At 43.5% G+C, this 21041-nt stretch overlaps 2 protein-coding genes and 1 non-coding gene across 10 annotated transcripts in view; 2 read left to right on the top strand and 1 right to left on the bottom strand.

Moving 5' to 3' along the window:
- PTCD3 (pentatricopeptide repeat domain 3) overlaps positions 1–11148 on the top strand; it is a 34093-nt gene extending 22945 nt beyond the window's left edge. The window contains exons 14-24 of one of the 3 annotated variants that reach the window (XM_047781605.1): positions 80–130; positions 3428–3517; positions 3804–3832; positions 4637–4743; positions 6319–6397; positions 6493–6583; positions 7652–7737; positions 8278–8426; positions 9763–9804; positions 10188–10346; positions 10603–11148. In XM_047781605.1, coding sequence (XP_047637561.1) covers positions 80–130; positions 3428–3517; positions 3804–3832; positions 4637–4743; positions 6319–6397; positions 6493–6583; positions 7652–7737; positions 8278–8426; positions 9763–9804; positions 10188–10346; positions 10603–10693 — 974 coding nt within the window. In that variant the 3' untranslated portion in view covers positions 10694–11148. The remainder of the gene's footprint in view (positions 1–79; positions 131–3427; positions 3518–3803; positions 3833–4636; positions 4744–6318; positions 6398–6492; positions 6584–7651; positions 7738–8277; positions 8427–9762; positions 9805–10187; positions 10347–10602) is intronic. The other 2 variants (XM_047781607.1, XM_047781606.1) reach the window with 2 other exon arrangements.
- LOC125128559 (small nucleolar RNA SNORD94) lies at positions 9290–9424 on the top strand. Its single transcript, XR_007135266.1, has one exon. It is a non-coding gene; the product is annotated as a small nucleolar RNA SNORD94 (small nucleolar RNA).
- A 2399-nt stretch (positions 11149–13547) lies between the features above and the next one.
- Positions 13548–21041, bottom strand: part of IMMT (inner membrane mitochondrial protein) — a 51686-nt gene continuing 44192 nt past the window's right edge. For all 6 annotated transcript variants that reach the window (XM_047781600.1, XM_047781598.1, XM_047781601.1 and 3 more), the window contains 4 exons: positions 19291–19514; positions 16605–16736; positions 15416–15545; positions 13548–14472 (listed from right to left, as the gene is read on the bottom strand). In XM_047781600.1, the coding sequence (XP_047637556.1) occupies positions 13859–14472; positions 15416–15545; positions 16605–16736; positions 19291–19514 (1100 nt within the window). In that variant the 3' untranslated portion in view covers positions 13548–13858. The remainder of the gene's footprint in view (positions 14473–15415; positions 15546–16604; positions 16737–19290; positions 19515–21041) is intronic.

The raw sequence follows: 21041 nt of genomic DNA, 5'->3' as shown, positions 1-21041 counted from the left end.
ATGCCTCAGTAAGCTATGTTTTGTGTAGCTGTGTTTGACTTCTTCTTTAATTTTTTTTCCATGTACCCTGTAATACAAGAACCCTCACTTGCAACGTATCACTATGTTATTCAGCTGTTTTATCAACATGGTATGTATGTCGGTTATGTTATACTAACTTCTGTAGACATTAGGCTGACTTTACTGCTTTAGAATTAAGACTAGTTCACACCCATGTAACTCTATTGTGTTATTACACTTGTTATAATTTTAACTGTTAAATCATAAAGGTCCAGTTGTTTCACAAAGTCAGTTTGGAATGGGCTACATTCCAGTTATGCTGTATATAGTTTGAATTATATATAAATTGCTCTTTCTTCTAGCCACCCCTGCCATCTTAGTATTTTGCAAGATATAATTATCTATACACCTAGTGCCCCTTACTTGCTACAGTCATTATTATTTGATGGCAGAATAGCCCTCTCATCATTGAGAGAGAAAAGATGTATGTCTGATTCGTTTCAAGATTTTTTGAGCTGTGCCATTCATGGTAGTCTTTGCCTATATGCATCTCCTTTATTTGGATTTTTTTTGGTCTTACTAGTTTTATCATTTCTATAGGGAAGGGGCTTGTGACTAGTACTAATCTTGAGTACAGTTTTATCTTTTTCTGTCCACAAATAAATTAATGTCTGCTCTTAAATGTCGTTTACCCACACTTTCTTGGGAGAAAAAAAATCAAATGTCAGTTCTAGCAGAGGTTGCATGTAAATCGGTAGCAGGTAATGACTACAACTCAGATGATTAAGAATTTTGTAACAGGAGTTCCCGTTGTGGCGCAGTGGTTAACGAATCCGACTAGGAACCATGAGGTTGCAGGTTCGGTCCCTGGCCTCGCTCAGTGGGTTAACGATCCGGCATTGCCGTGAGCTGTGGTGTAGGTTGCAGACGCGGCTCGGATCCCACGTTGCTGTGGCTCTGGCGTAGGCTGGTGGCTACAGCTCCCATTCAACCCCTAGCCTGGGAACCTCCATATGCCGCAGGAGCGGCCCAAGAAATGGCAAAAAGACCAAAAAAAAAAAAAAAAGAATTTTGTAACAGAAAGCTCTGCTGTTTTACTTTTTAGATACAATTATGATTAGCACGTTGTAAGAATATAAACCTTTGCTTTTTAAAGTTTATTTTTTTACTATTTATCATTATTGTGTCACCTTTGGTTTCACAGTGTAAATACTATATATTGAACAAATAATATGTCAGATTTTTTATTACCATAGTTCATGTTACTAGTGGGGCTTTCAGGTGTTTAGAGATTTTTTTTTTTGTTAACATTCAGTGCAAAAGTACTAAATGGTGTATAACTCTAGGTTGAATTTTAAGGGATTCCCTAATATGTATCCTATCTTTTTATCTGAAGTAATAAATAAACTATGATCTTAAAAAAAAAAAAAGACTAGTCTACAGAATAACATTGTCTACAGCCTGAGCTGTTCTTGAAGATAGTGATCTTGTTTGTGATGTCAAACTTGAGCTAGAGCAGAGAGAGGTCATTAAATGTACTAACAATGGTGGTTTGCAGTTTTGGTCAGAAGGTACTTTAGTTTGGGGTTCATTTGCTCTTAGAACTATGCTGTCCAGTACAACAGCCACTTATCCACAAATGGATGTTTAATTTGTTTGTTGTTGTTTTGCATGCCTATAGCATATGGACTTCCCAGGTCAGGGATTGAACCTGCACCACAACAGCAACCTGGCCGCTGTAGTGACAGTGCTGGAGTCTTGACCCACTGTGCTACAAGCAAACTCCTAATTAATAAAATGTAGAATTCCTTCATCACATTAGTGCTCAGTAGCCATTCATTGATGCAGATCTAGAACATTTCCACTTTTTCAGGAAGCAGTTGGATAATGCTGCTCCACAGTAACCTTGACCTGACTTTGAAGCCTCATGGGAAAACCTTGAAGTTCCATTTGTCACCTAGTTTTAGGACTCCTGTGCTCTGTTGGATGGCCTTTGCAGCAGGCACACCTGAGTTGAAATAGCACCTCTGCCATTGAGCAGCTGTGTTGGAAGGGACTGGATACCTTAACCTGAGCGAAGCCATCAGTGTGTGATGATAGAGTAAATTATGACAGTGTCTTTTCCTGTGCTTATAAGGCACATTATAGGCTCACAGTCTGTTGGTTCTTATCCATTTGCCCCAACCTGAGAACGAACCCCTGGTTCAGAAATGATGAACCTTGTCCTTCTCTCCCACAATAAGCTTTATATGTGAAAAACACAGAAAACCTTGTTTTCTGTTGGGGGTTGGGGGTGCTAGTTTTATAGAATTCACATTCTCACCTATAGAGAAGTGTTTGTTTTCTCCTTTGTTGGTAGGAGTGACTTTATCTTGAAAACAGATACATGGTTTCCATGGTGATTTTATCTTCTAAAGTTTTACTCAGCCTTAGTGTCATCATGGTGAAACTAACACTTCTGATGCCAAAGCCTGTTCCATTTCTCAGCAACATCACACATCACTCTGGTTTTGTTGCTGACTTAGGTCACTGGTATTTTTGCTTCCTAAGTAATACCCAGGTCTGTGCCAGGGGGAGAATCGATGTCTTAGGGATATAAATTGACTGCCTACAATAATAATTTCTAGGAATTTACCCTAAAGGAGAAAGCCTAAAATAATGAAGAAGGGATACATACAAAATAGGTTATTATATAATAGTAGGATAACTAAGATTGCTAACGAATGGAAACATGCTTGAGGAACTTGAAAAGTATACCTATACTATCATTGAAAGTATTTCTTTGGAGTTCCCGTTCTGGCTCAGTGAGTTAAGAACCCAACAATGTCCGTGAGGATGTGGGTTTGATCCCTGGCCTCGCTCAGTGGGTTAAGAATATGGCGTGGCCCTGAGCTATGGTGTAGGCCACAGATGGCAGCTTGGATCTGGCATTGCTGTGGCTGTGGTGTGGGCTGGTAGCTGCAGCTTCAATTTGACCTCTGGCCAGGGAACTTCCATATGCCTCAGGTTCAACTATGAATTAAAAAGAAAACTATGTTACTGCTTTAAATATGTGAACTGTTTGAAAATATCATAGGTGCATTTTCTGGCATATCAGTCCTCAGTTATGTGGTTTTAAGGACTCCCCACATCTGTTAATTCTACAGGTTTCCCCCTCCCCCCACCTTGGTTCTCATCCTGATTATAGTTAAAAGGAACACAAGTGTTTAATAGCAAAAACATGTTTGTTTTCTTAAGTACGCAGGTCCAGGGCAGGGCTGCAGTTGGTAGGGTGCTCCTTCCTTCTCCAGGATACGCCCAGCCAGCACTGTGTCTTGGGCCACAGGTGTAGTAAGGAGAAGTACGGCCTTAGGACTGGTTCTGCACACCTGGTGTTTATGCAGGATGTGGACTCATGATAAAACCCAGTTGCCTTTTTGTTCTGCAGAAAGCCCTTCAAAAGGATCGTCCCTCATCATCTATGATATAATGAATGAAATAATGGGAAAGAGATTTTCTCCAAGAGACCCGGATGATGGTGTGTACAGAAATTGCTTATATAAGACAGAGCCTGCTTTCCTGACTGCCGAGTGTTTGAGCCTTGTGATTAGGACAGGGTTTAATTTAGCTTAATACCCTATTGGGTGATTATCTGAGAAAGCACAAATGTCAGAGGCCCTTGCTGTATGCTTCTGAAGTTCTGACTCCTTTAGGTTTGTCTTACATGTTACCAGTTTTGTTGCCAGGATTATTGCTAATGTTACTGTCTTAAAAACATATTTTAACCATAGTAACCAAGGTTGTTGTGGACTTTGATTTTTCAGATATGTTTTTTCAGTCAGCCATGAGGGTTGTAAGTACCATTTCTTGTTTTAACTTTTGTCTTTTTTCTTTTATCCATTTACTAAATTTATGGTGGGGGGGTCTCTCATTCTTTCACTTCCTCTCACTTCTGTTTGTCTTCAGTTCTCATTTTTCTCAGATGTCTGCAGAATCACAACATTCCTATCTTATTGTATACATTGTCTTCTTACCTTTCTTCAGATAAGGTTTCAAAGTATGTAATATTTGCCTGCTGGTAACTTTTTAAAACATTAAAACTTTTATTTTAGTTTTTTCCTTTATCATGCTAATCATAGGAAAAATTACAAGCAGTTTTAGAATGAATTAGCATATCCTGTTCCCCTAGGATAATTGCTTTCCAGTTTAGTGTATATGTATCCTTCCAAGTTTTTTTTCCTCTAGGTATTCAAACATGCATGTCCAAGCATGTTTCCATGGCATTTTGTTTGTTGGCAGTACAGTTATTTCTTAGGAGGGAAGCACTTCTGTTGGTGGTGTTTGGGGTCATTTCTTAGGATTTTTGCCAATCTAGTGGTACTGGAGTGAGCACTCAGTCCTCTGCATGACAACCAAGTGTCTTAGAATAATTACTAGGTTAAAGTTATTTTATTTTAAGTTTCACAAAACTTGATTTGTTTTTATTTTCCCTCCAGTTTCTTGTAATCCTAACTTATTTGTTGTCAACCAGTAAAATGTTAAATCAGCATAGCTGTTTCTACAGATAACTGTACTTTTTTGTTCTTTATGTTATAAGCCACAGTTTGGCTCATAAGAATTGCAGAGTGATGCTTATTTACTACTTGTAAATTTTCAGTGCTCATCTCTCAGAGATCTAGAACTTGCTTACCAGGTCCATGGCCTTTTAAACACTGGAGACAACTGGAAATTGATTGGATCTGATCATCGTCGTAATTTCTATTAGTAAGTGTATTGGAAATGTGTTGTTTTGCATTAATGGGCACTTGTTTGCAACCAGAATTCAATTCTGCAAGTAGGAGTCTGCTGGGCACCCTCTTGTCTCAACTCTGGTTTCAGGCAGCATGACCCTGACTTTAATGATAAACATAATTGAATGCTTGGAGATTCAAACAGTGGTAAAACTGATTTGCCAGACTGAGATGTTTGGTGTGTATCTTTTAAGCTGTGTTTATTTGTAACACTTTAAATCCACATTATCTTTCCTCTGTACATTCTTCTACTTTTTTTGTGTGTGTCTTTTTTTTTTTTTTTTTGGTCCTTTTTTTAGAGCTGCACCCATGGCATATGGAGGTTCCCAGGCTAATGGTCTAATTGGAGCTGCAGCTGCCAGCCTACACCAGAGCCACAGCAACGCCAGATCCGAGTCGCATCTGCGACCTACACCACAGCTCACGGCAATGCTGGATCCTTAACCCTCTGAGAGAGGCCAGAGATCGAACCTGCAACCTCATAGTTCCTAGTCGGATTCGTTTCTACTGCTCCACGATGGGAACTCCATTCTTCTATATTTTTAAATTCATAGTACAGTGGGTCCTTAAAGCATTCATCTCAGTCTTTTTTTTTTTTTTTTTTTAAGATATTGGAGCCCAAAGAGACTTTTGTCCCCTGGCCTTGCTTATGGCATTTGGAAGTCCCCAGGCCAGGGATGAAACCCGCCCCACAGCAGTGACAAAACCAGATCCATAACCTATTGAGCTACCAGAGAACTCCAAGAAGCTCCTTTTGCTTTTAGGTGCATAAAAATAGGAACTTAAGGAGGCAGCCTATTTATAGTGTGTGATGATAATCATCTATGTGTCTAAATCCTCACTTCACAATGAACGCTTTTCTCTTTTTCGGCTGCACATGTGGAGTTCCCAGGCCAGGGGTCATATCCAAGCTGGAGTTGCAACCTTTGCCAAAGCTATGGCCATACCACATCCTTAACCTACTGCACTGGACTAAAGATCAAACCTGTGTCCCTGCCACTGCAGAGATACTGTCGATCCGCTTGTGCCCCAGCAGAAACTCCACATTGAATGCTTTTTAAATGAATGGGATACTCTCTCCTCAGCACTAGCTGAGAATGTACTGAGGAGGTGGCATCAATAACGAGTTGAGGATAAGGAGGCATTAACTGGCAAGTCCAGAAAGCACAGATAGGCCTTCTGAGTCAAGCGTTGGCCAGTGTAACTTGAGATTGTGTGTAACTTATAAACTGCTTTTATTTTTTAAAGTTTTATTTATATTTTCATTCATTTTGGCCATACTCAAGCCAAAATGGAAGTTCCCCAGGCCAGGGATTGATTCTGAGCCACAGCTTCAGCAACAGCGGATCCTTAATCTACTGTGATGGGCCAGGTATCAAAGCTGTGCCACTGCAGAGACAATGCTAGATCCTTAATCTTTTGTGCCACAACGAGAACTCCAAGTTTTTTAATTCCATGTAATGTGTCATCATGTGCCTGTGCTGTAATTGAATCACTCCACTGTTAGGCAGGGATTTTCCACTAAATGTTCTTTCTTTCTCCATTACAGCTCCAAATTCTTTAATTTGCTTTGCTTCATGGAACAAATTGATGTCACCTTGAAGTGGTACAAGGATCTGATACCTTCAGTAAGATGCTAACTTACCATTTGTCATTGTAGATGTGTTTGTGGGTGTCCTTGCTGAGTGGTGCTTTAAACATTTACTTGCGTTTTCTTAATCAGGTCTTCTTTCCCCATTCCCAAACGATGATAGACCTTCTCCAAGCATTAGATGTGGCCAACCGGCTAGATATGGTTCCTCAGATCTGGAAAGGTCAGTTTCAGCTTATATGTCTAGACCTGTCTCACTTTCTTGTTTTGATTAACGAGCATGTTAATGTTAGGGAAGAAAACTTCTGTTTTTAATCAGTTAAATTCAGATTGAATGCATTATTATTTTGTCTACTTCAGGGTCAGTAGCTCATATTGCATATTGGATTACATGAGTAAAAATGTATTGAAAATAACCAAATTAGTTCCTTCATGACAAGAAAAGACTGTTTCATGCACTTGTGTGACATCCATGTTAATTACATGGCATATCCGCAATCTCAACCCCAAGTTCCTCTGTAATGTGTAGCATCACCACTTCAGTAGCTTACCAGTTAGTAATACTTGGGTTTCTAATAAACAGCCATGATTGTGGATCTGTGTGTGAATTGGCTGCAAAAGATGTTGTATCTCGTCCACTAGAGGACTCTGATCATACAGTTAATTTCTTCTGCCCGTAGTTACCTTGAGACACTGAGACCCTAGCCTTGCCTTCCTCCTTCACAGGACTAATTCACATTTCAAGACCATTGACGATTCCTGTGTGTTTTTTGTTTTGTTTTGTTTTGTTTTTTGCCTTTTTAGAGCCACATAGGAGAGGTTCCCAGGCTAGGGATCAAATTGGAGCTGTAGTTCCCGGCTTTTGCCACAGCCACAGCAATGCCAGATCCAAGCAGCATCTGTGACCTACACCACAGCTCACAGCAAAGCCGGATACTTAACTCACTGAGTGAGGCCAGGGATCAAACCTGCATCCTCATGGATGCTAGTCAGGTTTGTTTCCACTGAGCCATGATGGGAACTCGCCCACATGCTTTAAAGTGTGGAACTCGAGTGGAGTGCGAGCTGGGCTAACACTTGCCAGGGAGCAGGGCACTGGCACCGGCTTTCACTGTTCCCTTGTCCTTTCCTATCAGGAATCATCCTGCTGCCTTTCCATAATCCTGCGGTACATAGCAGCAGTTTATTTCCCTCCACCAAAAAATACAGGTGCCTTCTGGCAGTCAGCCAAAGTGTTGGTTTTACGTGGCAGTGATCACTTCTCATTCAGTTCTTTTTTGTTTCTCTCAAGATAGTAAAGAGTACGGTCACACTTTCCGCAATGAATTGAAAGAGGAGATTCTGATGCTCATGGCAAGAGACCAGCACCCACCAGAGGTAGGCTTGTATTACACACAGGTTTTGATGCTATTATTAGATGTTTGCTAACCAGCATACCCTCTAATACTGAGGGCCTGCTGAGGCTGATCTCCCCGGTTTCATCTGTTGTGGAGAATCCTGCCATCTAAACCCAGGTGTAAATTACACATCTGAATATGTCCAACCCTTAGGGTACCATTTCTAAAGTCCCTCATTCCTCTAGGCCAAAGCGCGCAGAGTGGTACTGGTTTCTCTTCAGTCTTGATGGTTAATAACAGCTCGCTTTTTTCTTTAAATTTCTCTTTTAAAAAGAAAACACAAACCCATAGCTGAATTTGAAGTATGTGGCTAATCAAATTATTAACCCAGGGCAGAATGCCTTTTTTTTTTTTTTTTTAAAGAAAAAACACTGTATTACCATGTGCTGTACCTGCAATGTGCCATTCAAACAGTGAAAATGCATTGATCCAAAATCCTAATGGTCCTTTGGAGTCCACTGAAATCCTGAACCCTCATAAAACCAGTTAGGCAGTTCGGCTGACTCTCAGAGCCTCTCAGCTGCAGGTGGCGTTTGCTGACTGTGCTGCAGATATCAAATCGACTTACGAAAGCCAGGATGCCAGACAGACTGCTCCCGAGTGGCCTGCCAGCTCTCTGAACTACGTGGCTGTCCTCTTCCTAAGGGCCGGGAGGACCCAGGAAGCCTGGTGAGTGCAGTAGGCTCGGCACGTGTAACCTGGAAGCCTCTGAGCCTGGACCTCGGAGAACATTTCTCCTGGTCAGGAGAGCTTCTTATTTGACCGAATGACGTGCAGCTTCTCAGGTGACTGTATGTTCCACATAATGAGTTTTCTGTGGGAATTTCCAAATTGCAACTCAAAAGCAAGCTTGTGGAAGAAGAACCAGTGCACACCATGTGCTTAAGAGAGGGTATGGTTTGATGCTTGTTTTCTGTATTTGTAGGCAGTCACTTATCTGTTCACTTAAATAGAGCAAAGTGATCAAAGAATCTTAATTTAGAGTGTTTTGGACATTTGGCTTATTCAAGTATTTCATCTGTGGATGCTCCCCACCCTAGCTTCAAATGTGGGCTGTGTACCGGCACTTCCAGAAACTGGAGGTGACCAGTATTTACTAAACCTGGTCTTGACTAAAACCCGTCTTTGGTTTGTGCCCTGTGTGCTATTTCATTGTTTTCGTCGGCACTTCTCATTTTCTTTTTTAATCGTGAGTGAAGACCTTCTGCATATTCATTTTTACAAAAGCAGAGGTCAGTGGAAGAGACCTGGTAGGGGCAGTCACAGGTGGTTCCCCTGTGAGTTTTTTGGGATGGAAATGTAGGTTCTCGGAGCCAGTGAGGAGGGGTGGGGAGGTAATTGTGCATGGCTTGTTCCCAAGAAAGGACCTTAATCAGAATATATAATGACTGGTCCAGGGCGTGGCTGTTCGCTGTCTCTAGGGAAAAGGCTTTGCTGTCTGGTAGTGAATCATGCGTCACCTTTGCAGCTGCAACAGAATCATTTGTTGCCTGGATTTGTTGACTCGGGCAGGTTGACACACACTTGGGAATCGGGCTGTGATGATTGGCGCAGGGGTACGGACCTCAGCTGATCATGGGAGCTGAGTGTATGTGTTTCTCCTTTGTCCTGCACGTGGCAGGATGATGGCGAGCACTTACATGAGACCATGCCTTGATCTGAGCCCGAGCGTCACAGGGTCCTTTTAGGGCACAGTGATTGTAACATCCCCACTGCCCCTGGGAGGTACCCCAGCAGTTCACAATACCAGCAACCAGTCAGGTTTGCCTGTGAACTTGTAATGTGCATATATGAAGTTTGCGGGGAGGGAGTTGAAGCACCCGGGTGATTCTGATGTAAAAATGGGGCTGGGAGGCAGTGGGGCTCACAGACGTGTATTCAGGAGCTCGCACTTCGCTGTTGGGATGGAAGCTTAGTCTTTGAGTCCGGGAGAAGAGCCATGATCATTCGATTGCTTCCCACTCTTTTAGTATTCGTAATCATCTTCCTATCTTATCTTGAACAGGAAAATGTTGGGGCTTTTCAGGAAGCATAATAAGATCCCTAGGTAAGTTACCAGGCCTGCCTGGTACACCCCTGACTAGCCAGGAGGGAGGAGGTCAGAATGTCCTCAGACCTTAGCCTTGGCAGTGGGCACTTTTCTGAGAGGCAAGCAAACGATAGTGGTTCCCACTGTGGAGGGCGAGGCTAGCGCTGTTAACCTGTGCTCCATGAGCGCAGCACACGGGTACCTTGGGCGATCCTCAGTGACGACGGGGAACCAGCCAGTGTTCACTGTCTTTTTGGCCGTTTGAAGTTAGACTTCATGTAACTGTCTCCAAAGCTAGTACTGAGGACTTTATGACTGAACTTGATAAAGGTCCTGGATGTTGTATGTAAATCTTTGAGGAGTCTAGTTGGGCTGTTGACAATTTTGCCATTCTTTTATAGGGCTGAGTTGCTGAATGAGTTTCTGGACAGTGCAAAAGCATCCAGCAGCCCTGCCCAGGCCATCGAGCTAGTGAAGCTGGCAAGTGCCTTCAGCTTGCCTGTTTGTGAGGGACTCACCCGGAGAGTAATGGCTGAGTTCACGCTCACCCAGGAGCAGAGGTACGTGGGTTCCACGCCATCAGCGTGGAGGAAAGTTATAGAACTGGAGCCAACTGTTGGTCTCCTGCCCACTCAAATGATTGTAGCTTTCTGTGCCTGAATTTCCTTTCTTTGCAGAAACTCAGGATGTAGTATTGGTGTAATGATTTGTTTCCTTTGTCATACAAGTCAGGGAGCGTGTGTAGATTTGTTTACTTGGTAGAACCCTTTAGGGCCTGAGTTGCCATATAACTCTCCAGTTGATTTTTTCTTACAGGGAAGCCCTGGGAGAGCTAACTGCATTGACCAGTGACAGCAGCAGTGACAGTGACAGCGACAGTGACAGCGACATCAGTGAAGGCAAATGAAAGTGGGTGAATCAGGAGCAGCTGTGGCCTAGCACACTGCTGCAGTGGCCCTTGAGAACTGCAGCGTTGACTGATTTAGGTTAAATTCCTAGACTAAACTGGCCATGCACGCACAGAAGCACCACTACCGTTTTCTTTGAACACATTACGTGGTACATGGCCCCTCGTTTCCCGTGCAGTGTCTGTCTACTGCTGTCAGTGCACTTTGCCCTCCCCCATCATGGACTTCAGCCTCTCTTGGCTGACGCTGTGACACTGGTGCTTCCTCCACCGCAGAGAAAGCGTCTGAAGGAGTCTCCGTACAGTTATATCACAGTTGGTCAGTAGTATCCCAGCCTCAGGGATGTTTATGTGGAAAATTTGCATCAGAGAAAACTGATTAAACAACAGTGGCAGGAGTTTGGGCTGCACAGCTGGGAAAATTAAAGCTGTGAGTAAATGTTGTAATTAAGGTACATGTATATGCGTTTCCATTATTTTTGTGGAGCCCATAGTCTCCTGCTAGGCTTGGGGCTTGCGCAAGAGTGTTTCATCTCTGAGTGTTGGCACCTTCTTCGGTTGTGCTGTAATGATGTGTGTGTGATGACAGACAAGTGTCTTCTTGACGTGACTGGATTACTGGCAATGCAGCAGTTCCAGAACCTTGGCCTCTAGCATCTCTTACCATTGTGACTGGGAAATGGTATTAGAAGCAAACGGTTTGGGAGGGTTGCAGGAGCTTCACAAGGGTCTCCAGCACTGCCTAGACTGCCAGGTCATGTCTGATTTCCAGATTGGCCCGGGCATCTCCTGCATTCTCAGACAAGCACCTCTGTCTTTACCCTGCCATGGTCGATGCTTCTGGGCTCCTGGACCGATGTCTATCATAGTGCCTGTCCCCGTCTCCATCTGCCATTCTCTGGCCAGGACACAGTCACTCATTCTCAGAAACCTAAGTATTGGCTTATGTTTTCTCCTAGATCATCAGTTTAAGGCATCTAATGGAGGGACAGAGCAGGCAGGGGAAATGCCAGTAGTTAGCTACCCAAGTACTCATGTGCATGGTCCCAGTAGCCCCTTAGCTCATGGCCAAGCAAATGAGCAAAGTGACAGGTAAAGAACCTGGCTGCTTGGGAGCTTCTGTTCACTCAGCCCCTCCTTCGCCCCGGTTCCTGATTCTTGGCTGAGTAGGTACTTGGTGGTGTCCTTCCTTACAGACGTAGAGCTGTCTCCCCTGTCCGAGTGCTGAATCCTCACTGCAGTGTTTCGAAGCCTTGGAGTTAGTTGGGGGACTGTCCACCTGGGATGATGTCATGTGAAGTGGGTGATAATGCGGCAGGCATGGTGGTCTTAGCCCTGCTACAGGTATTCCACACCCTACTCCGGGCAAGTAACTGTTTTCAGTTGTTCAGAAAAAAATTTTTTAAAGGCCCATGGGGTTGTTTTGCATTCATTCTTTAGCCTCTAATAGTAAAAGGTATTCGGTTTTTCTACGTCAAAGTAAATAACCTACGAGTTGTGGGTTTTGGTTCAACAAAACATTTGAGTATGCTAACAATAAAATGCGTTGTCTTTTAAAACTGCAGGGTTGGAGATCAATTTTTGTGAATGCTAACCAGACTGTTTTAATGGAGCGGCTTAGAAAATGAAGTGCATTACATGTGGCTAAGATTTGTGACATCTCTCTGCAGTGCACATTGACACACATATCTTAGCGCGCTCGATCATGTCAGCTGTTTGACTTCTAACAGGACCTGCTCTGAGCTAGCAGTCCCTAGGAGTGTGAATGGGCAGGGTAAGCTTTATAGGACCGTTTTGATTGGATCTCAGTGGAAGAGCGGCAGTTATCAGAGAACTGGGCATGTTTAACTTGGTGGTTAGATGTAAGGCACACACGGGGAGGGGGGAAGGAGCCCAACCTGTCAAAGATGGTTGTCTAGCCACACTGCACAGGCAAGGACCACCTGTACCAGCAGAACCTGTTCCCACAACAGCAGCACTTTGCTGGCTCATGCCTCACAGTCCCTCTCCAGGCCTTGGAAAGCAAGTTCTCTGGTTCAAGTAGGTCACAGAATTATTCAATCCCTTTAAGGTTCCAGGCTCACCACCCCACTTGGTGAAGAGATTCACAGTCCACACACCAGAAAGGAGCACTGATGTTTCAGAACTGGGAGCGGTGAACTCTTTAGAACTGTGGGATTAATTTATGGGTAGAGAAGGGGCTGACACAGTGTTATCATAAGTAGAAAGGGGAAGCGGTGGCTCTAGAAACTGTTTCCTGTGTACATGCACAGAAGTGTGTCTGGCTGAATGGGTCCCAACATAAAATACAACTTCTTCCTGTGGTAGCAGTCGAAAAAGTTTGGGATACATAGTACTCCTGGTGCCTTTGAAATCACTAGAATGGTGCGTCTACAGCTGTAAATGCATTGGCATTTTGGTTTGTACATAACTATTGAGTTTGACTGGCAGGAATCAGTTCACCACAACCAGCCAAGAACAGGCCTAGAGTACTTCTGGGGCCTAGTCCACAGCCTGGAAACCAACTGCCCATAAGTTCCTACTTCTGCTGTTGCTGCTTCTCCCAATCTCAAATTTCCTACAATACAGATTTTTAGGGGTGCACCCGAGGTGTATGAAAGCCGCCAGATTAGGGGTGGTATTGGAGCTGCAGCTGCTAGCCTACACCACAGCCACAGCAATTTGGGATCCTAGCTGTGTCTGCAACCTACACCACAGCAGTGCTGGATCTTTAACCCACTGAGTGAGGCCAGGGATTGAACCTGTGTCCCCACGGATGCTAATCAGATTCGTTTCCTCTGCCACCACAGGAACTCCCAGAAATTGCATTTTTTGAAAAGGGAAAAGCTACATACAGTTTTCATCTTTCTGTTTTTATTCAGTTTGCTCCAAGGGCAAAATCAATAGTAATAGTGATCACAAACGTCATTTTGATTGGCTCGCAAGCCTGATCAGTAAAACCTGAAAAACAGAAAATGTTACACAAGTTGCAAATAAAGTACTCCTGGAGTTGACTGACATGATAGCAAGAGGAAATAATACAAATGCGACAGGCGTGAACACAAAGAACAGTACTTGTAACCTCACTTGTAGGCCCTGTTGCAAACCCGTCACATATTACTCATTTCCTCTGACCTGAAGTGTGACTGTGAGACTTCCTAGCCCTCACTCTTGCTGCACTTGGGTGGTTCCTATGCCTACGGCGCTGGCGTATGCCGTCAGGATTTCCACTATCTGCTTAGTTTCTAGGGTCATTCGGGCCTCCTTCAGCCAGTCCTGGGCCACGCGTCTGGATTCCCCTTTCAGCTGATTGACAAACTTAGCTGCCAGCTCCAGGTCACCATGCTCAATGCAATAGGAGGCATAGGCCAGTAATTTAAATGTGCTTGTATCCTCAGGGCAGAGCTCTGCCGGTGGCTTCAGCTGCTGAGGTGGGAACAGGAGCAGGGACTGTAAGTAGGAGAGGAAGTACTGGTATAAGCTATTTCTGGTCTCATCAATCATGGCTACTCTTCGGGCCAGTTTCTGGACGGCATAGAAACGGACTCTAAGGGTCTCTTCACTATACACGCCTCGGGTCAGGGACTCTGGAGGGAGAGCTGCGGTTAGAGCCTGGGTAAATTCACTATCGGAGCAGCTGGCTCTGACGGCCTCGACCGCGCTACCCAGGGGAACAGTGGGCAGATCTGGGGACGCCGTCTTCATGCTGTACTTTAATGCCTCCACCGAGAGCCAGAGTTGGTGGGCCTTTCTGGCCTCCTCTTCAGCTACTGCATGACCTGTTGGGGGGAAAAAAAGCAAAGACTTTTTCTCCACCTGACCACACAACCGTCTCATATATCCAGAGAACTGATGTGCCTTCAACAAGCTAAATAAAGTCTCTCAAGAGAAAGGTGGAGCCAGAGGCGGCCTCTTCCTTCCAAGCCCATCCCACCACTTCTTGTGATGGGTTTTTCCTAGCAGACCTCTTCACATGGGGCGACAGGGCTTGACATAATCTGATGAGGACTTATTTTAACTAAAACCGTGGACAAAGCTGGGAGGAGTCTCTTCCCTTCCCTCTTCTTGTGACATCTAAGACAACAGATACCAGATGTATTTATCTTTAGAAATATTTGAGAAAGAAAGGATAAACTAGGCTAAGACGTAATAACTAAGGCCATCAGAAACTTCATGGATAGGAATGGAAGACGACTGGATCTGGACATTTCATGGGTACTTAATTACTCTTACATTCATCTGCCAAAAACAATTCCATCACATCCCAAAGAAACCCATTTCATTGACATCTTCACTATAAGGACATTTTACACTTTCAACAGGGCAGAGAGGCCCCTGTAGCTACCCTCCAGATAAGCCTCCAACAGCAGGGCTGGAGACAAGCCAAGAGCCTGGAGGACAAGCACGCAGCACACTGCAGGGCATGTGAGACAAAACCAGAGTGTTGGGTAAACTGCCTTGTAAATGGTGACCTCTTGCCTGTCACCACATAAGGGAGTAAAAACCTCAAGCTAGATTCTTTTTCATTTCTTCTCACAACTGTGTTCCAAACTTATCAAATCTGGGGCTAATTTTCCAAGAGGTGAATATAGTTCAATAAGAGTGACTTGGGCCTCTTCATTCCCTAATGTCGACGATGTATATACCATGACCCTCGTAATAAGAAATCACCCTAAGAGGTGGGGCTGACCGAAACCATCTCTCAGAGGCCTGTGCACTTACTGTGAACAGCCTGCTCGATTCCTCTCAGTCTGGCATAGGCAGTGTTTATATCCAGAGTAAAGTTGTCGACTTGCTCTTGACTGAGCCGACGAAACTGTAATTCTTGTTCAGTGAGTTTCTCAGATAGGTCCTGAAATGATAAAAAGTGCACAGAAAAAAGGTGACGCTACTTCAATCACTGCATGTCATTTATTGGGCCACTAAGTCTTCCAGCAGCTGATACCTTCAAAAGCAAAGAGGGCCTTTGACATCTCAAAGCAAGTGTCATGAAACTCCTACATTATGTGTAAGGTTTCAGAAATTACCTAAAGCTTATATTTGATGTATAATCTATAAATTTACAGGTGGAACCTAATATTAGAGGAAGAAGAAAAAAGTCTATTAAAGGGAGAAAGTGACAACTTTAGAAAATAATTGTATTTAATATCTTGTACTTAAGAGCTTTTATGTTCATTTCTCCCAAAAAAGACCCATCAAATAAAATTTAAAGCAATGTACCTTTTCATCTTGGAATAAATTTCAGTTTTCTGCAAGATTTCCTTATTTGAAACCCTTCTTGTGAGACACAATAATATAAAAATGACTTGCTGAGTAAAAACTAATTATGATTAAAGGTAGAACAGCTGATTTGCTGTGATTTTTCAAACTTTAATCTCTCTAGGAAGTTTCCTCAGATAGAAAAATCTGAGAACTAGCATATAATCCAAAGAAAGTTTATGGAGATAAACCAGGAGATACAAACATCAAGTCATTACCATCTGCATTTGTGGAACCCCCATGCCAACCCTCCTTAAAGCTTTGATGGCTCCAAATGACTAGAACACAGACACAAAACACACCTCATCACTAACACATGGGTACACCTTAATGTAAAAAGGGTTCGCTAGTGGCCTAGTGGTTAAGGATCCAGCATCACTGCTGTGGCACAGGTTTAATCCCTAGCCCAGGAACAAAGGCATGCTGTGGTGTGGCCAAAATAAATAAGTAATAAAAAGGAACAGATCTGTAAATATACAAAAGCCCCCTCCACTCCACCAAGAATAGGCACCATTAGAAATCTTACATTATTCTTCGGCACCCTCAGGCGGGAAGACATGGAACACGTTAGAAAGGAGGGAAAGCAGGGTGTAACAATGTAAAGGGGAAAGGGAGGGTGAAGGGGAGTTGATACTTTACAGCAGGTCCTCACCTGCTCAAATTCATATTTCAGTTCCTGTTCTTGGACCCTGAGGACATCTCGTAAGTGATCGGTGTGGGCAGCAGCCTGTCGGCGAAGCTGGGTTCTCATTTCATTCTCCATGGCATCTCTGACTTCCTCGACCTGTAAAGCCAAGCACAGGAAGGAGAAGTTCTCAATGCCCCACGCGGGCTTTTAGCAAAGGAGCAGCGTCCAGGTCCCTGGGACGTGCTAGACCCATGACACATTCTCTACTTGCAATTCCCACGTGAATCAGAAAGCTGGATATTGGAAGGCGACTCAAACCAGGGCTGTGACAAAATCAGATTTCAAACAGGGTTCTTACCAACTCCCAAATTTGTGTTTCTTCCCTATCACCAGACTGCCTCCTCTACAAAACGCTGTCACTTCCCAAGTCTCACTCTCCCAAGAATTAAGAAGTCCAAGATGACAGAAAAAAATAACTACAAAGACTTGGGATCAAAGACAGCTTCACAGCAGCCATCTGCATGGCCTTGAGGAAACTATTCATCTTCTAAGGCTCCATTTTCTCATCCGTGAATAGCAATGCCCCCTGTGCAGAAGTGTTCAGAAAATTAACAAATAGCTGGCAGTTACTGAACCAATTTCTCTCAACAAAGAAAAAAAACTGCTCTGAAACTGCTTATTATTAATCACTTTGATTTTTAACAAACACATGGCATATCAAGCCAAAACTATGAAAAGCCTATATCACATCTGGCATAAAAATTAGCCATGGGTCAGATTACAAATTATTTAATACTAAATTACCTGGAATTCATAAGTAACTTTTTCTCAGAAACAATATAGTTGTTATAGTTAATGGACGAATCCTTCAGTCAGTGTATAAGTATTTATGAAGTGCCAGCCCTGGGTGCCAGGCAGTGCTTACTTATTATAAGCTTGGACGGACTGATGCTCAGGGCAAATTTGCTCCTCTTTTGCGGTGCACATTTCAATAGAGGAATCGGTGACAAGTCAACAGACATCTCGGATCATGATACTTGTTTTTAGGAAAATAAATAGGACAATATGAGAGAAAGTAATACAGGGGCTCTCCTTTGGGATTGAGAGGAACAGGAGAGGGCTACTTCAAGGCAAAAGATGTAGTCAAGGCACCAAAATGGCAACAAAAAGTCCCAGGATAACTGGGAAGTAAGGGAAATCTGGCTCACAGCAAGCAGGAGTGAGATCAAGAGCCTTTTTGGTATAACTTAAGAACTTGGATTTTATAGAAAATGCAGTGGCAGTCAGTGTCTGATGAGAATACATTGTATTATAAGGGCCACTTGCCTGTGTAAATAGACATAGAAGATGGGTATAAAAACTGGGAACCTGTTGAGATGATACTCTGCCAACTAATGTGGTGGCGATGGGGAAAGAGAAAAGTGGAGATTGTGGGGATTTACTCTGGAGCAGAGCTGGGACTCTGCCAGTCACCCGGATGTGAAAGCTGATGGAGGAACAACTAACTGGACATGATCTCTGGCTTGATCAACTGGGTAGATGGAGGTTTATTTAGAGACAAATGAGCTGAGGGGCTGGGAGACAGGTTGCAGAGAATCAAGAAACTTGTTTTGAGTATGCTGAGTTTGAAATGACTAACTGAAAATCCAACTGGAGACATCCAGTCAGCTGCTGGACAGCCCCTGAAGCCAAGGCAGAGATCAGAGCCAGCAATATAAATGTCAGCAACAGAGTTCCCATTGTGGCTCAGTGGTTATCGAATCTGACTAGGAACTATGAGGTTGCAGGTTCGATCCCTGGCCTCGCTTAGTGGGTTAAGCGTTGCCATGGGCTGTGGTGTAGGTTGCAGACGAGGCTCGGATGCTGCGTTGCTGTGGCTCTGGAGTAGGCTGGTGGCTATAGCTCTGATTAGACCCCTAGCCTGAGAACCTCCATATGCCATGGGTGCAGCCCTAGAAAAGGCAAAAAGACAAAAAGACAAAACAAACAAAGTCAGCGAGAGACAGTATTTAAACTTCAAGGCCATAGTTAAGAGCACTTGGAAGCAGCCTAGATGGATAAGGATAAAAGCTTTCAAAAACAATGCTGCGGGAGCGGCCCAAGAAATAGCAAAAAAAAAAAAGACAAAAACAATGCCCACGTGTGCTGATATTTGAGAGGCTGAGCAAAGAAGGGTAAAGTGGGGGAAGGCCAACAGGCTTGGTGTCCTTGGCAGCCTAGGGAGGAAAGCGCTTCAACTGCGTGGCTGAGAAGACATGAACGAGATGAGAAGTCAGGTTCCCAAATCAGCCCATAGACACCTATTCAATACACCATGTGACAGACAGAAGACTACAGCTGTTTCATCCAGGCTTAACCAACTATCTAAAAACACTTGTGGAGAAAAATACACTCAGAATCCAATGAGATTCTTTCAGCACTTGCTTAAGTGGACAGAGGCTCCACTGGGAAACGATCAACTAGATAATCCTGGATACCAGCAGCTCCTTTCTTAGCACTTCTGCACTGGCTCAACATAAAGGCACTCGCTAGACCAGTCCTTCCCTAGAAGTTCTGACTAGAGCAAAGGCCAAAACTCTACTCAAGAAGTGAGGTGACCCGAGTTACAGCTTGTAAGTTTAAAGTCAGTAACTGTTGCTATTATCTCCAGAAGTAGGTAATCAAGTTAGATTCACTTTAAATGTGAGGCAACTGTTCTCGTTTCTTTTACCTTTCTGTCCTGTTCAGCCTGTATCTCACTTCTATGATGTTCTAATGCTTTTGCCACGGCCGAGTCAAATGCCCGCTTTTCCTCCAGCTTCTGTTTCTCCAAGGCTAGGGCGATATGCTGCTTCTCTGTGGCTTTCTGTTCAGCCAGCGCCCTGTTCAGCTGGTCAATGCGGCGATGCGCATGAGCAATCAGGGAGTTCAGGTCATCCGCAGACAGCCTGTCAGCTAAACAAAACCATATGAAAATGTTGATTTCACCAAAATCATACATCTATAAGGTAACCTGCCTCACCTGATTGTAATTTAACAGCTAGGAAGAAAAGCCAAGAGAAGCTGACGTAAAGGCTGCAGTGTGGGGGTTCTCATTGTGGCTGAGCAGTAATGAACCCAATCCCTGGCCTCGCTCAGTGGGTTAAGGATGCCATGAGCTGTGGTGTAGATCAAAGACATGGCTCATATCTGACATTGCTGTGGCTGTGATGTAGGCCGACAGCTACAGCTCCGATTCGACCCCTAGTAGCCTGGGAACCTCCATATGCTGCAGGTGCGGCCCTAAAATAAAAGATTTAAAAAACAAACAAACAGGAGTTCCCGTCGTGGCGCAGTGGTTAACGAATCCCACTAGGAACCATGAGGTTGTGGGTTCGGTCCCTGCCCTTGCTCAGTGGGTTAACGATCCGGCGTTGCCGTGAGCTGTGGTGTAGGTTGCAGACGCGGCTCGGATCCTGCATTGCTGTGGCTCTGGCGTAGGCCGGTGGCTACAGCTCCGATTCAACCCCTAGCCTGGGAACCTCCATATGCCGCAGGAGCGGCCCAAGAAATAGCAACAACAACAAAAACAATAACAACAACAACAAAAGACAAAAAACAAACAAACAAACAAACAAACAAAAAGGCTGCAGTGTCACAGAGATTCACAGCTCATGGCCAGCCAACTAGGCATTTTCAATTCCAGCAAAATAATTCAGGGAGGCCTTCAAGTGCAGAATTAGTTCTTTTCCAAGAACCCAAATCAGCAGTACTTTTAATGTGAACTAATTAGAAACTGGCTTTATAACTCACCATGATTTTGACTCTAAGGACAAAGCTTACTTACATGATCATTTCTACATTTCCTTTCATGCATAACTGTGATTAGTCATAACAGAGATCCAATTAAAGACACTTTTCTGCTAAAACTTGAATCAAATTCAAATTCTCAGACTTTTCCCTTACAAGGGTTCTGTATTTTTTCTTACGCAGAAGACGTTATCTAGGACAGTGATCTGCAGCCAGAGCCGGCCATCAGAATCACTTGTAGAGCATTTTAAAATAATCATACCCAAAGATTCTGATTTAGGCTTATACATGTTTTCTTTTTCCAAATCTCAAACTCCAAAGCATTCTGATATATCACCAGGTTTAGAATTATGGCTCTGACAGCCATAATTCTAAGTATGGGAAGTACTATAATAAACAACTCCATTCCATGAATTTATTCCCTTCATTCAATAAACAGATTGAAAAGCAAAAAAGAAGCAAGGAAAAGAGATTTATTCAAAATGAATAGCTTCAAATGACCAAATTCAACATGAGTAGCTCCTTTGGATATTGATTTGAACAAAACAACTACAAAAACTCATTCTATAAGGTGACCATGGATATTTGAACACTAAAGAGACATTTGATGACACTGGGGAATTTAATGTTGAGTGTGACAATGGTGTGCTGATTACATTTTTTAAAAACAAACTGAAGTTCTTATAAGTGAAA

Source organism: Phacochoerus africanus, chromosome 5 (assembly GCF_016906955.1).
Source record: "Phacochoerus africanus isolate WHEZ1 chromosome 5, ROS_Pafr_v1, whole genome shotgun sequence".
In the NCBI taxonomy this organism is placed as follows: Eukaryota; Metazoa; Chordata; class Mammalia; order Artiodactyla; family Suidae; genus Phacochoerus; species Phacochoerus africanus.
This window is presented reverse-complemented; position numbering and strand designations above follow the sequence as displayed.